The sequence below is a fragment of the Agelaius tricolor genome, unplaced genomic scaffold (assembly GCF_023055355.1).
Source record: "Agelaius tricolor isolate 1412-34295 unplaced genomic scaffold, bAgeTri1.0.p SCAF_12, whole genome shotgun sequence".
NCBI classification, from domain to species: Eukaryota; Metazoa; Chordata; class Aves; order Passeriformes; family Icteridae; genus Agelaius; species Agelaius tricolor.
Genome location: NW_027269272.1, coordinates 21713667 through 21726441, shown reverse-complemented (window position 1 = coordinate 21726441; position 12775 = coordinate 21713667). Strand labels below are relative to the sequence as shown.

Here is a 12775-nt window from a genome sequence, read left to right as displayed (position 1 = left end):
TGCTCAGCTTTTTTTATTTAAGCAGTGCTTGCCAAGACAAGCTCTTTAACAAAATCTTTCAAATATGTCTATAAAATAGTAATCAGCACTTTGACATCTGAGGAGATCTTTTATTTTCAGTGGTCCCTGTTTGGTTCCCAGGGGTCTGCAGAGATGCTGGAGGGTGGTGAGAGCCCATGGGAGAGAAGCAGGATTTAAACATTTGCTGTTGGAGTTCTGAATGTTACCTTGTGCTGTTGTCACCCACAGGTTTTTGCAGAGGTGCTGGGTGCCTTTCCCACACCCAGGCTGTGCAGAGCTGGGTAAGTAGCCCTGAATTTACCACGGATTTTGTTTTGTGAGGAAGCACAGAGCGAGTTATACCCGGCCTTGGCTGATGCTCTATTTACCAGCAGCTCCTTGCCTGCTGGCAAGAGAAGTATCAACTTTGAAAAGTTCTGGAAGAGAGCAGAGGCTGGCATTTGGGGCATTTTGGGTATTTCAGTGGTGGGGGGCACAGCAGTGGGCTGTGGCACGTGTCTCAGTGTGAGCAGTGCCAGGTGTGCCCGGGCACCGTGCGGTCCCCGGGCTGGCGCTGCCGTTTCTATGGCAGCGGCGATTCTCTCCTCTCAGTAATCACAGAGCTGCTCAAAAACCAACGCCTGGAATTTGTTTTGCTCCTCACTTGAGCCTCTCCTGCTGGCTCAGAGCACGTTTGGTGTGGTGCAGGAGAGCTGAGCCCCGTTGGAAGGGGGGTTTCTCTGAGGAGCCAGGGGTCACAGCCACGTGTGGCCCGAGCTGAGCCACGCGCTCCCCGCAGGAGCTGGGAGCAAACAGGACCTGGAGTGACACCAGTCCCTGTTGTTCACCTCCTCTGGAGCTTCTCCACAGGCTCACCTGTGTCTTTGAACTTAAGGAGATGCTCAAATCCAGCTATTAAAAAAAAAAAAAGCTGAAGGGGGTGGGTCATAGTGCCAGTGCTGTAACAAAGGATCAAGGCTCTCCTGCCTGTCCCTCCCATCCTGAAGCATAGCTGAGGTATTTAAAATACCCCTGAAAATTAAATACTTGGGCTGGAAGCAGATGAGCATTAAAGCCCCTTCCAACCCAAACCATTCTGTGATTCCATTCTATGAATTTATGGCCTGTGGACATGGAGCGATTCTTCTCCAGCATTAATGACATCTACAACAACAGGATGGGTCTGTTAGACCTTCAGGATGGTTCTCTTAGTCTTGCAGCCAAAGGTGTCAGGGACAAGAAGAAATCTGTGTGGTAATATGAAGTATAAATTATATTTCCTCTGCAAATCCTTTTCTAGAATTACTGCAGAGTTCACGATGTATTGTAATTTATTGAAGCAGTGTAGAATTCTATTCTCTGTCCTTAACCTGGGCTGGAGTAAAGATGCAGATGTTATCTTTATTTTTCTCATAGTGAGAATCACAAGTAAGTAGAGATGAATATGGACATTTTGTTTCACTGTTTTTGTGGCTGAGCAGAAAAGCCAGCTGAGATCCCCTGAAAGGGCTATTTTATTGATACTACATTTTGAACAATTACATCTATTTTTGCTCTTGACCATTGCTCTTACAATGCCCAGTTTCTTGGCTCAGTGAAATAAAAAGAAGCTTCACACATAGTGGATTAGCCTGGGATCTGCTGTTATCTAAGTGAATGTGCTGTTATTGGTTTGAGTAGTTACATTTACTGCACTAATTGGTGGCATAGATGGTCTTGCATGCAATCAAAGCTATTTTTAGGCCTCCTGACATGGTTAATAAATAACTGCTTGGGTCAGTGTGCTCAGTGGATGTCATTTCTTAGTAATTTTATTAGCTCATCTCTCTCACTTTCTGTCATATGAAAGCTATTACTCTCTACAAATAAAATGGAGCAAACAGTAGGGATGCAGAAGTCTTGTGAGGATTAATTTGTGCATAGAGTTGAGAAATTCACCCTAATCCAGTGCAAATATTGTCTTTTTAAATTTCTAACCCAAATGCTCTTCCTTTCCATAAAAAGCTTGTGAGCTGGTGGTGGTGTCCTGTGCCCAGGGGCTGTGCAGCACTGGTGATGTTGGTGTTCCCTGGCTGCACTGGGCAGGATGCCCTGGCTGCAGCTCATCAGGGTCTGCTGAGAAAATCAGGTCTTGGCACTCAGCAGGGCCAGATATCCCCTGGGATGCTGCTGTGTGCAGTTTGTGTGGTTGGATGGAGCTCTGGGTTAAGGCTCTGTGCCTTGTTCTCATTCTCTCTGTGTCTCTGTCCTGTGTCTTGCTTGAAGTGTTGGGTGGTGGACTTCAGTGTTCTGAAACCAAAAGCATCCCAGCTGTACAAAGCTCTGGTTATGCTCTGAATGAGCCTTGTCTGGGCAGTGATGGTTCATGGTTCCCCTGGCCCACCTCAGGCAGTCTCACAGGAAGGGGTGTTGGATGCAGCTCTGGCACAGCCTGTGGCACTGGCACTGCTCTGGCTGAGTCCAGGTTCCCTGCAGTGTGGGAAATCAGGCACAAGCCCACAGCAAAGGCTGAGGAAGCAGGTAAACACAAACCTCTGATGGGGTTAGACAGCACAGCTGGTCTGAGGTGGTTTCCCTGTGAGGGTGGTGTGGCCCTGGCACAGGCTGCCCAGAGAAGTTGTGGCTGACCCATACCTGGAAGTGCTGGTGGCCAGGCTGGGTTGGTTCTGAGCAACCTGGGATGGTGGAAGATGTCCCTGCCCATGTCAGGGTGTTGGGACTGGATGGTCCTGAAGGTCTCTTCCAAACTATCCCATGACCCCACATCCCAGCATTGGACCAGAGATCCCCAGGCATCTGAGGGATGAGCCCCACACCAGCACTGGTCAGGGTCCCAGCCAGGGCACACAGAAACCCTTGTGCTGCCTGCCCACTTCCCTGCCTCCCTCCTCACAAACTGACCATCGTTCAGTGGGTTCAAAACTCCACATTCAATCAAAACCAACTCAGGTGATTGCACCTTTCACAGCCCCACGCTGGTGCCACCAGCGTGGCACAGCAGATTTTAGAAAAATCAATCTCATTGTCACTGCTTGATAAAAATACCAAAGTGCTGTTGACTGGGCAGGATGTGACCGTGAATCTTGGCTTCATTTTGGGAGAATTTGCAGTATGCATTGTTGCTTTCTTCTCTCAGACTGCTGTGTTAAAGCTGTTTAAATCCCTGCTCCTCAGAGCTCACTGCAGAGCAGGCTCGTGGTGTCAGCTTCCCTGCCTGCCCACCTTAATTGCCATGATTTGCAGCCCCAGGTCATTAGTGAAAGGAGGCTGTGCAGGGAAGAACAGTGTGGATAGGGGTTTGGAAATAGCCATGCCTTTTCTTTCTCACAGACAGTGCTGCAATCATGTGAAAATCAATCAGAACATGAGAAAAAAGCAAAGGATCTTTTGATCCAGTAGCATCAAAAAATGGGGGCAAGTGCTGGGAGAACATCTCCTGAGCCCTCAGAGCAGCCTCTGAAGGGGAGAGTGGGGTACTTTACTCCTGAGAGCAATTTTGCCTTATGGACTCACATCACAAAACCATTATTTTGCTCCCAGTGAAAGAATCAGAGCAGGTGTGGGAAGCCATAAAATGCCTTTATTTGGGGAAACACAAAGTGGTTTATCTGCAAGTACAACGGGAGGAGCACCCTGTGGCTCTCAGAAGGGTGTATTTGTACACAGAAATGAGAGCTGGGATTGGGAGCTGGGCATTGAAAACAGAAAACTGATGCTGGGAGCTGCCAGACCCAGCCCAAACCCAGGAATGACACCCAGAGGGTGCAAGTGAATCCACACCCCATCCCTCTGGGACAGTAGGGTTTGAGCAAGGGCTTTGATTTCATTTTTGTGAGATAGGGCTGGTGCCTTTTATTGGGAGTTGTGGGGGTAGAATGTAGTTATGGTGCTTTCAGCTGGGGGTGAGGAGGGTTGTTGGTTTGATTTTTTTAAAGATTTTTTAAACTTTTTTGATATTTATATTCTTGTAACAAACTTTCTCACACACTTTCTGTAAATAGCTCCTTGTTTTGCATTCTTTTATAGAAGAAGAAAAATCTGGTAGACTGTTACTTTGTTCAGTGTCATTGGAGAGGTGGCACTTTCACCCTCCAATCCACTGCCACTTTTAGAAAACTATAAATGTTAGAGTCAGATAAAAAACTTCCCTTTTTCCTTCACCTTGGGAGCAGCGGTGTGCGCTTGTGTTGTTTTGGTGGTTCAGGATGTTACAACAGGGCCATCTCTGGGAGATGAGTTCGATTTTTTTGTTCCAAATTTGAATTTGCTTCTCAAGATGTAATTTACCTCTTCAAGGCCATGGGATTTTTGCAAAAGATACAAGCAAGCTCTATGGAAGCCCATCCAGAAACATCCACTGGGCCCAGAGCAGCAGCTCTCTAAAACCAGCAGATCCATGACAGAGACGGGGTTGCCTCGGGTGTTTAGGTGTCTGCTGATTGTAATGGGCTTATGCAAATGTCATTTGATACAAACTTACATAACTGCTGAGTAGCTATCAATTCATATTTTGACAGAAAGTGCTGGTTTTCCAGTATATTTTATTCTTGGCAAGAAATACAATGGGACATGATTTTCTGCTTGTGCATGCCTCCATCAAAGGTACTTTTGTAAAATGAATGGTAAAGTCCTTTTGACCTATTTCATCACCAATTTAACTCATTGCCAAGAAAGAAAATGCAGCCAAATTGTTCTTGTTTATTTGTGGAGCTGTGATACAAAATGTAGAGGTGGAAAAGCTTTTAAAACTGGGACTGTTTAATGAATGAACTTTCAGTTATTTTCTCTGTGGGCTGCTCACATTCAAGTTAGTAAGAATACAGGAAAATTTTGACTCTTAATGTCTCTATGCTTTTTCTTTTTTTTTTTCAGTCAGAACTGGCAAGGTTTGTTCTCTCAGGAAAGAGTTTCCAGAAATGGAAAGGTCCAAGCCTGAAAAAACTCTTTCCTGCAGAGCTGCCCTGTCTCCCACACCAATGAACAACCCAGTGCCTGCAAGGCACTCTTGTCTTCCCCCCGTGAAAAATGGATCTCAAAAGCCATGTCCAGACCCAAAACTGGATGGGAGGCACAGCCTTGCCCTTTCCTGTAGGGAAGGCTTTGAGGAGAAGCTGCCAGGAACACGAGGTGCTGCAGAAGTGCCCTGGGAGGCAGAGGAGAAGGGCTTTGTGTGTGCTGGGAAATGTTTGCCAGGCCAGTCCAGCATCTCTGTGCCAGCACAGGTTTTTTTGTCACTGCCCTGTGCACCTGCAGCATCCACCCTGCCCCTGTTCACCCTGCCAGAGATAAGGCAGGAGGAGCCTTGCCCCTTGTTGGTACCTGGGGCAGGCTGGTGATGCCTACCTTGGGCTGATCTCGCTGCTCTTAGGTAAAAGACACCCTACAAATCCTGCTCACACTTTTCTTTCCCCCAGTGCAATTATTTCTTACAACTTGGGCAGGGTCAGGTTGGATGGAGCCCTGAGCAGTCTGATGTAGTGGGTGGCATCCTGCCCATAGCAGAGGGTTGGAACTAGAGAGTCTTTAAGGTCCCTTTTGTGTTCTGTGATTCTCTGAATAACACTCAAGACAAGCAATGCTGGATTCATCCATCAGTGCAGGTGTATTTTTTTGGAGGCATCAGACAAAAGTTGATTTTATGATGCCAAAGTGAGGGTTATCCAGGTTTTGAGGTGGGTTTTTTTCCATGATTTCCATATAAAAGCAGTTCATTGTGTAGCAGTTTGAAGCAGCAGTTCCTCAGCATGTGCTGGTGTGACCCCTCTGGCTTTAGAGAATCCATATAGAAAAGCTTTGGTACTGAGGACAGCAACACTAATGGCTGGTGTAGTGACAGCTACAGTGTGTTAAATGTTTGTGTTCCCTGCTGGATATGAAGTGTTTTCCTGCTTGTGCAAGAGTCCTACGAAACTGGCTAATTTCTTTAATAATAATTTGTGTATTTTGCTAGATTTGTCCAAAGACTGGGAGAAATTAGTCCAACTCCTCAGTTAGAAGGAAGGAAGGAAAAAAATCTTGTCCTCCCTTCCAAGGAGCAGCCAGTGCCTTTCTGACTTTTATGACCCCAGATCAAATGTTTTAAATTTCATTCTGTACACAAAATTGTGGAAATTTTACAGTGTTGGTAGAGCTAAAATTTACATTTTCTCCTGATGAAATGCTTAGGCTAAATGAAATTATTAATATGTTTGTAGTTTGTATGCATAAATGTGTCTACACAGGGCTTTAATGTTGCAGTTACTCTGATTAAACAAAATAACCTAATCAAGTTAGTTACACAGATTTGGGGAACAAAACTAAAATATAAATATGAAAAAAAAAAAATTAAATCCAGTTGTCTGAATCACACTGGGTCCTCCCCAAGACAGAGCCACAGGGTTATAAAGGGTCTGATCACTTTATTTTCTTTTTCTGTTCACATTTAACAGCACAGACACAGCTGAGATCTGAAACACCGATGTGACGCCGGGTGTGTGTGTGGTTTGTTTGTACAGACATTTTGTTACTGAGCTCACATCTGCACCCTCTTTCCTTGGTTCCCAAATGTCGTGTTTCCCTGAGTTGCATGAATTCTGCCAGCAGACCTGCTTTGCCAGCCAGTGGGTGAGAGAGCAGCGTGGACAGCCAGGTGCCTGTGGGCAGAGGTGGAGCAGGAGGTGATGCTGCAGTGCCTCAGTGTGGGTGTTTGCACTCCTGGAGTGGGGAGGGGACAGGCTCAGGTGCCACCAAGGAGCAGCAACCAGCCCCTGGCCCCAGCAAGGTGAGAGAGAAGACAATGCATATACAGAGGAGGCCAATTTCTCTTGTGAGTTCAACCTGAGCAGCTGAAGGTGTAACAGGGGAAGGGGCCCATCGGTGTGAGCGGCGGGTTGGAGGCAGGAGAGTTCTGCTGACACAAAATTCACCAGGGACAATTAAAATCCATCAGGGACAGGGGGCTGTGGGCCAGCTGGGGATGAACACTAGAACCAAAGAAAGCTGCTATCACACATGCATGCTCCAAAGCTCTGTCAGCTCTGTGGGGCACAAAACCCATCTGTTGGTGAGACAATATAAGCCACGTTCATTAGCACAGAAGATGGAACGATTCCTGGTTTGCCTTGAAATGGCACACTTGAGGTATGAAAATCAAATTTAAGGGGTTTATGAATCAAGTATGAGAATGTGTCTGCCTGTGTCCTTTAATGCAGATTTTTCTATTATTTTCTCAGGTCACGGTGGTTAAAAAATGTAAAATGTTCTCAATTCAACACTGCAGCAAACAAGCACAAATGCACACCAGGTGTTACAGGGGGATGTGGCACTGGGACAGCCTTTAAACAGAAACATGGGGGGTTTACAGGCAGGATACCTGTCCTCAGCAAGCTTTGGGGTGCAGTGGGGCACAGTTAGGGACAGGTAGCCACAAACTCGTTACAAATATTGAAACAATTAAAAGCTTCCAAGTTCAAACACATCAAGTCATTCACAGTCAAACTGAACAGAACAAGTACAGATGATTTAGCTAGTAAAAAAAAAAAAAAAGAGACTTTGGTGGGTGATTGCATTCCACATTTTTATAGCATCACTGCAGGCCTGAAGTCAGCACTGTCCTTGTCCCACTGATATATATTTTAAAAAAATATTTCAGTACAGTCAGGTTCTAAGCCACTTCTGTGAAAGCTTTTTTTTTTGTTTCCTTTCTACTTGGATGTGACATGGAGGTTATTCATTTTTAGCATGTTTAAAAATTATCCATTTTATATCTCTTTTTTTTTTTTTTAAGAAATAATTTTCCTCATCCCAAGAAAAACATGAGCTTACTTAAAAATTGATATTATGAAAAGTGTATCAAATTTCCTGTTTACTACTCCAAAAAGGCAATTCAGTATCCTCTCTCTAGGGTCAGATTAGATGCTAGCAAAATCCTTAGCAAAACTAAAGCTAACTCTGGAAAAATTCAGCTGGAATTGGCGCTGCTGAAGTCGTACAAACTCTCGAGTCAAGTGGGCCACGTTTGCCTGCTCAGGACGGGTCTGGGCTAAAGTCAGCATTAAAAAATCAAACGGGCGAAAGCAGCACAAAAATAACACCTGGAGCGTTGCCAAATTCTGTGACCGCCTCTCTCCTCTCAGAGTCCCAAACTTCAGGTTTTTCCCTCAGATCTTTGCCCGCACGGCGCCTCTCAGCCCATCCGGGTAAGGACCCAAGTTGGCGCTTTCAGCCTTGGGATTCCCATTCCTTGCCCTCTTGCCCTCCCGCTCTGGCCTGCTGGGGACTCGGCGGGTGGCAGCGGTGGCACTGGTGTCATGTGGTGCCAGCGGGCTCTGTCCAGCCGCGGGAGCTGCCCTGCTTGCTGCTGGAGAGGCTGTGCTGGGGCAGGGCGCGCAGCCCCAGCAGGCGGCAGGCGGCCGCGCGGTACTTCCTCGACATGATGTTGTACAGGATGGGGTTGATGGCTGCGCTAAGGTAGAAGAGGACAAAGGACACCAGGTTGCAGTACTGGCTGATCACTGCTATCTCCAGGGAGCCGGCTTCGAAGGATTTGGAAAATAAGTAGCGTCCTACGTGAAAAGGCAACCAGCAGAGTATGAACGCAAATACCACCACGACTAAAACAAAAACAGCAGAAGAAAGTGTGTTAAGTGTGAGTATCAACATACAGGTGATTAACATTCTGTTCCTTTAACCAATTAATCACAAAGTGTGAAAATGCCTCCCCTAAGCTTTCACTTGTGTCTCAGTACATTCTCTGAGAGTATGAATTGGTGATACTTAATACACTTGGATCATATCTAAACAGGCTGCCTGAATATTGCCCAACTAATCTGATGTAGCAAACTTCTGACCTATAAAACCTATGTTTGCATCAACAGACTGTTAAAGAATCCAAATGGTGACAAAATATGACCATCTATCATCTGCAGTGTTTAACAAAAGCAAATTATACATGATAGACTCAACACTGTGGTTTGTAATGAAGAATGTAATCACTGGGAAGCAAAATTATTTAAGACAAAAAGAAAAATTGTTAAAGGCAAAGGCCCCAGAACAAAACACAGAGAATGGGAACTTGTAGAGCACATATGCCAAGATAAGAAGAGGAGACTGGTTCATCCCTCCAGTTTGTCCATTTTTTGGAACATTAATTACTCCCAAGCAGAGTAAAACTAAATGTATAGTATATAACTACATAATTACAGTTATACAGTATATCTGTATTACTGTATTACTAGAGTGGTTGCATTTGCATGTAAATATCATGTCTGTAGAATAATGGGAATGTGGGTGTCTCTGAACACTGGCCCATTGGAATTTTCATCTGAGAGAAAGGGAAACAGTTTCTGTTCATTTCCTGTGTGCCTTTGACCTTTATTATTTTTATATTGCTCTGAGTGTATCTATTAATATATTACAGAGAGAAAAAACAGAAAACTCAAGCAAGGGTTTCTGACATTCTTAAGCAATTTTTACAGTTAACCTGTACATGGAATAACAGAATTGTTTGGGTTGGAAAGGAACTTAAAGAAAATTTTTTCCAAGCCCCCTGCTTTAAGCAGAGATACCTTACACGAGACCAGGTTGTTCAAATTCCAGTCCAACCTGGTCCTGGTGGGGAGGCTGTGTTAGCAACCTGCTTGTGTGAGCTATCCTCATATCATGTCTTAGAAGATAATAAAATTCAAATTACTGAGAGGAATGGTTATAGGTATCTTTCCCCAGAAATTCTGCACTAGCATTCCCAAGTTTAAAAGGATGCTTATGTAGGACTTGTGGTGGAGTGGAAAGCACCAGAGCTTGAGGTTCAGAAGAGGTTTTCCAGCTCTGCATCTTCTTGAGCCAACCACTTCCAGTTTTCCCTCACTATCTCCACTACAAAATTAATTTGATTTCCTGGCTCACATGGGGATTTGAATCCATGTAATGAATATTACCATGATGGTCATTATGAATGAGCAGAGTTTAAAGCACAGCCTATTATGACTAGAATTTTAAGCACAGGTAGGTGTGCAATATCCCTAGCAAGGCTTTTGACATTTTGATCTTCATGCATGCAGAATCCCATGGATTTCAATAGGAATGGGATGTGATAGCTCCTTTGCAAGTCAGGCTATACATTTAGGTGTTTAATTTCAGTCCCAGAAGCATAACCTGTCTTTACAGTTAAAAGAACTTCTGATGCTAATCCCATTTACTTGATGTTCCATGACTTGATAAAGCCTCAGTAAGCCCCTTCTAAATTTTAAGCAGAACATTAACACCAGTGAGTGTTGACTGCATTGAGAATCTGCTGCCACTGAGCCCTCACCAACTTCTTCCCATCTTTCTGTCAGGCATCAGACTGTTATCATTTAGGGAATATTGGCTCTCTGTCAGAGGAGAGTCTTGCCACTGCCTGGCTGTTCTCAGACCTTGTAAAAGGAAAAAAAAAAAGAGTGCCTGAAATATTGCAATGCTTGTGGCAACACTTCTGAGCAGAAATAAGCATTTTTTTATTTCAAAATTCTTTACAGTTAAGTATATGGAAATATAAGCAGTAGTAATATAGGTAATTTACTCATAGTCAGTGGAAGTTCATAATCCTGAACCTCTAGAAGTGTGAGCAATTAATTACTTTCAAGGTCACGCTTACCAGACTGAAGTAATTCTATTGATCATAAAACATAGCTGAAAGGGCATAAAGAATGCTGCTGGTTTTATTATTCCTCCTGCTGTTGCATAGTAATAAATTAGGACATGAACAAAAAGATTAGATAGGCTCCTATCTGATAATTAAGGTACTTAGGACTCACTGCCACCTCTTGTCTGCCTCATTAGCCCACCACTTCAACCTTGCTGAAAGGAGCCTGTGAAAGCTTCTTCCTGCAGAGCATCTTGTCCCCCCCAAAATCCACGGGATGACTTGCACTGCAGAGGACTTTTGGCTTGGGTAAAAGTACGCAGCAGCAGCAGCAGCAGCAGCAGCAGGATCCTGCAGTTTTCAGACACTAAACTGCAGGACAACTTTTTGGGTTTGTGTTTCAAACTGCCACTACATGCACTGACTTTGTATATTAAAACTTGTGTTTCCATGTGCCAACCACAAGTGTTTAAAGCATTCAGCAGTGTCGATGCACAAAGTTAGGAGTGACAGTGTCTGTTGTCCTGATCCTGTTTTCTTACAGTCTGTGAGATTTTACAGCATCACAGACCTCAAAGGAGACTCGGTGCTCCTGGTTCAGCTTATCCTGGGGTTTTGCTAATATGAAAATACAGATACATTATCATAAGCTTACACAGCCATAGTAGGAAATAACCCCAGTTTGCTAAAACCTTGATACTCTTTTTCTATGAATCTTAGTGCACATCATGCCCTGCCTCCCTGGCTGTAGTCTGCAGCTCAACTTCATGGCTTGAGAAGGGTTTAGTTTTGTTTAAAAATGAAATAAACTGTTCTCTGTAAATAACATTGGTATCCACAACCAGAGAGCAAAAATGCTCAAAAATCTCGAGGGCACAAGCTAATTATAACTGTAGTATTTGTCCTTGTCAGAGATTCTTACTAATGTTTGTTTAACTGTTTGGGAGTCCCCAACCCAAACCAGTTAGAAATAAATCTAAGGGAGGAGGAGAGCTATCCTACAGCTACCCTGAGGTTTAGCCTTTTGTATGAAACATTTTCTTTCCTTTGGAAGGAACTACAGCAAACTATCAGAGAGCTCCCTGTCTTTCTCTCTCTCTCACACACACACAAAAGCACACACATCCTTTTGGAAAAACAGAGCAAGAGGACTCGTACCTAACATTTTCACAGTTTGCTTGTTGTTCTTATCCCTGATGGCAGTGTTTGGACCGATGTTCTTCCTCTTCCTCCTCCAGAGCTTCCTCCCGATGAGGCTGTAGAGCACGGTCAGGCAGAACACGGGCAGGAAGAAGAAGATGCTGGAGGTCCAGACCATGATGGTGAGCAGCCCCGAGCGGATGGCGTACTCTGTGGCTCGGCACTCGTTGGTGCTCAGCGGGTTTGTGCCGTTCTCGTGCTCGACCCCCACCAGGATGAAGATGGGGCCGGCGCTGATGAAGGAGATGGCCCAGAGGAAGAGGATGACCAGCTTGACCTTCCCCTTGGTGATGATGACTTTAGCTCGCAGGGGGAAGCAGATGGCGACGTACCGCTCCACGCTGAGCGCCGTGATGTTGAGGATGGTGGAGTAGGTGCAGCTCTCGCTGATGAACTGGAAGAGCTTGCACAGGAGGTTCCCGAAGTTCCAGGGCCGGTACTGCCAGAGGCGGAAGAGGTCCAGGGGCATGCAGAGGAAGATGAGCAGGTCGGAGAAGGCCATGCTGGACAGGTAGAAGTTGGTGGTGGTCCTCATGTCCCGGAACCGCGACACCACCAGCATGGTCATGAGGTTGCCGATGATCCCGATGACGAAGAGCAGGACGCAGGCGACGGTGATGCCGGTGAGCACGGGCACGGGGAACAGGTGCAGCGGGGGCTCGGCGCCCGTCCGGTTCTCCGCGCCGCGGCCGCCCGCGCTCCCCTCCCGCATCCTGGCGCCGCGGGCTGCGCATCCCCGCCCGGCGCGGCGCGGCCCGGCCCCGCGCGGTGCCCGCTGCGCGCCCGGACAGGTGCGGGGCCGGGGGCGGGCAGGGACGGGCAGGGAACGGGCGGCCCCGCTCCGCCTCTCCGCGCTCCGCCGCTCCCCCCGGCCCGGGGCGGGCGGGCGCTGCCGCGCGTCACAGGAGACGTGGGCACGGAGCGGCCCCGCTGCGACCCCCGCTGCCGCTGCCGAGCCGCCAAACTTTCCTGCCG

The 12775-nt window shown here is 46.2% G+C and overlaps 1 protein-coding gene across 2 annotated transcripts; it reads right to left on the bottom strand.

Annotated features, from left to right (window-relative positions):
- Positions 1-8148: 8148 nt before the first annotated feature.
- GHSR (growth hormone secretagogue receptor) lies at positions 8149-12655 on the bottom strand. 2 transcript variants are annotated; one of them, XM_071438065.1, is made up of 2 exons: positions 11759-12655; positions 8149-8591 (listed from the first exon to the last, which is right to left on the bottom strand). In XM_071438065.1, exons 1-2 carry the CDS (start codon positions 12510-12512, stop codon positions 8287-8289), a joined length of 1059 nt encoding a protein of 352 aa, XP_071294166.1. In that variant the 5' UTR covers positions 12513-12655; the 3' UTR covers positions 8149-8286. The 2 variants fall into 2 exon arrangements, with proteins under 2 accessions (XP_071294166.1, XP_071294167.1); XM_071438066.1 differs by having other exon boundaries at positions 8149-8543.
- Positions 12656-12775: the final 120 nt, after the last annotated feature.

What these genes read in the sequence shown, in the direction of transcription:
- GHSR (XM_071438065.1), bottom strand. Translation starts at nt 12,512, where the DNA reads ATGCGGGAGGGGAGCGCGGGCGGCCGCGGCGCGGAGAACCGGACGGGC. An exon ending in GCAAACTGTGAAAATGTTAG is followed by an intron (nt 8,592 to 11,758) that starts GTACGAGTCCTC and finishes TTTTTGTTTTAG; the next exon opens with TCGTGGTGGTATTTGCGTTC.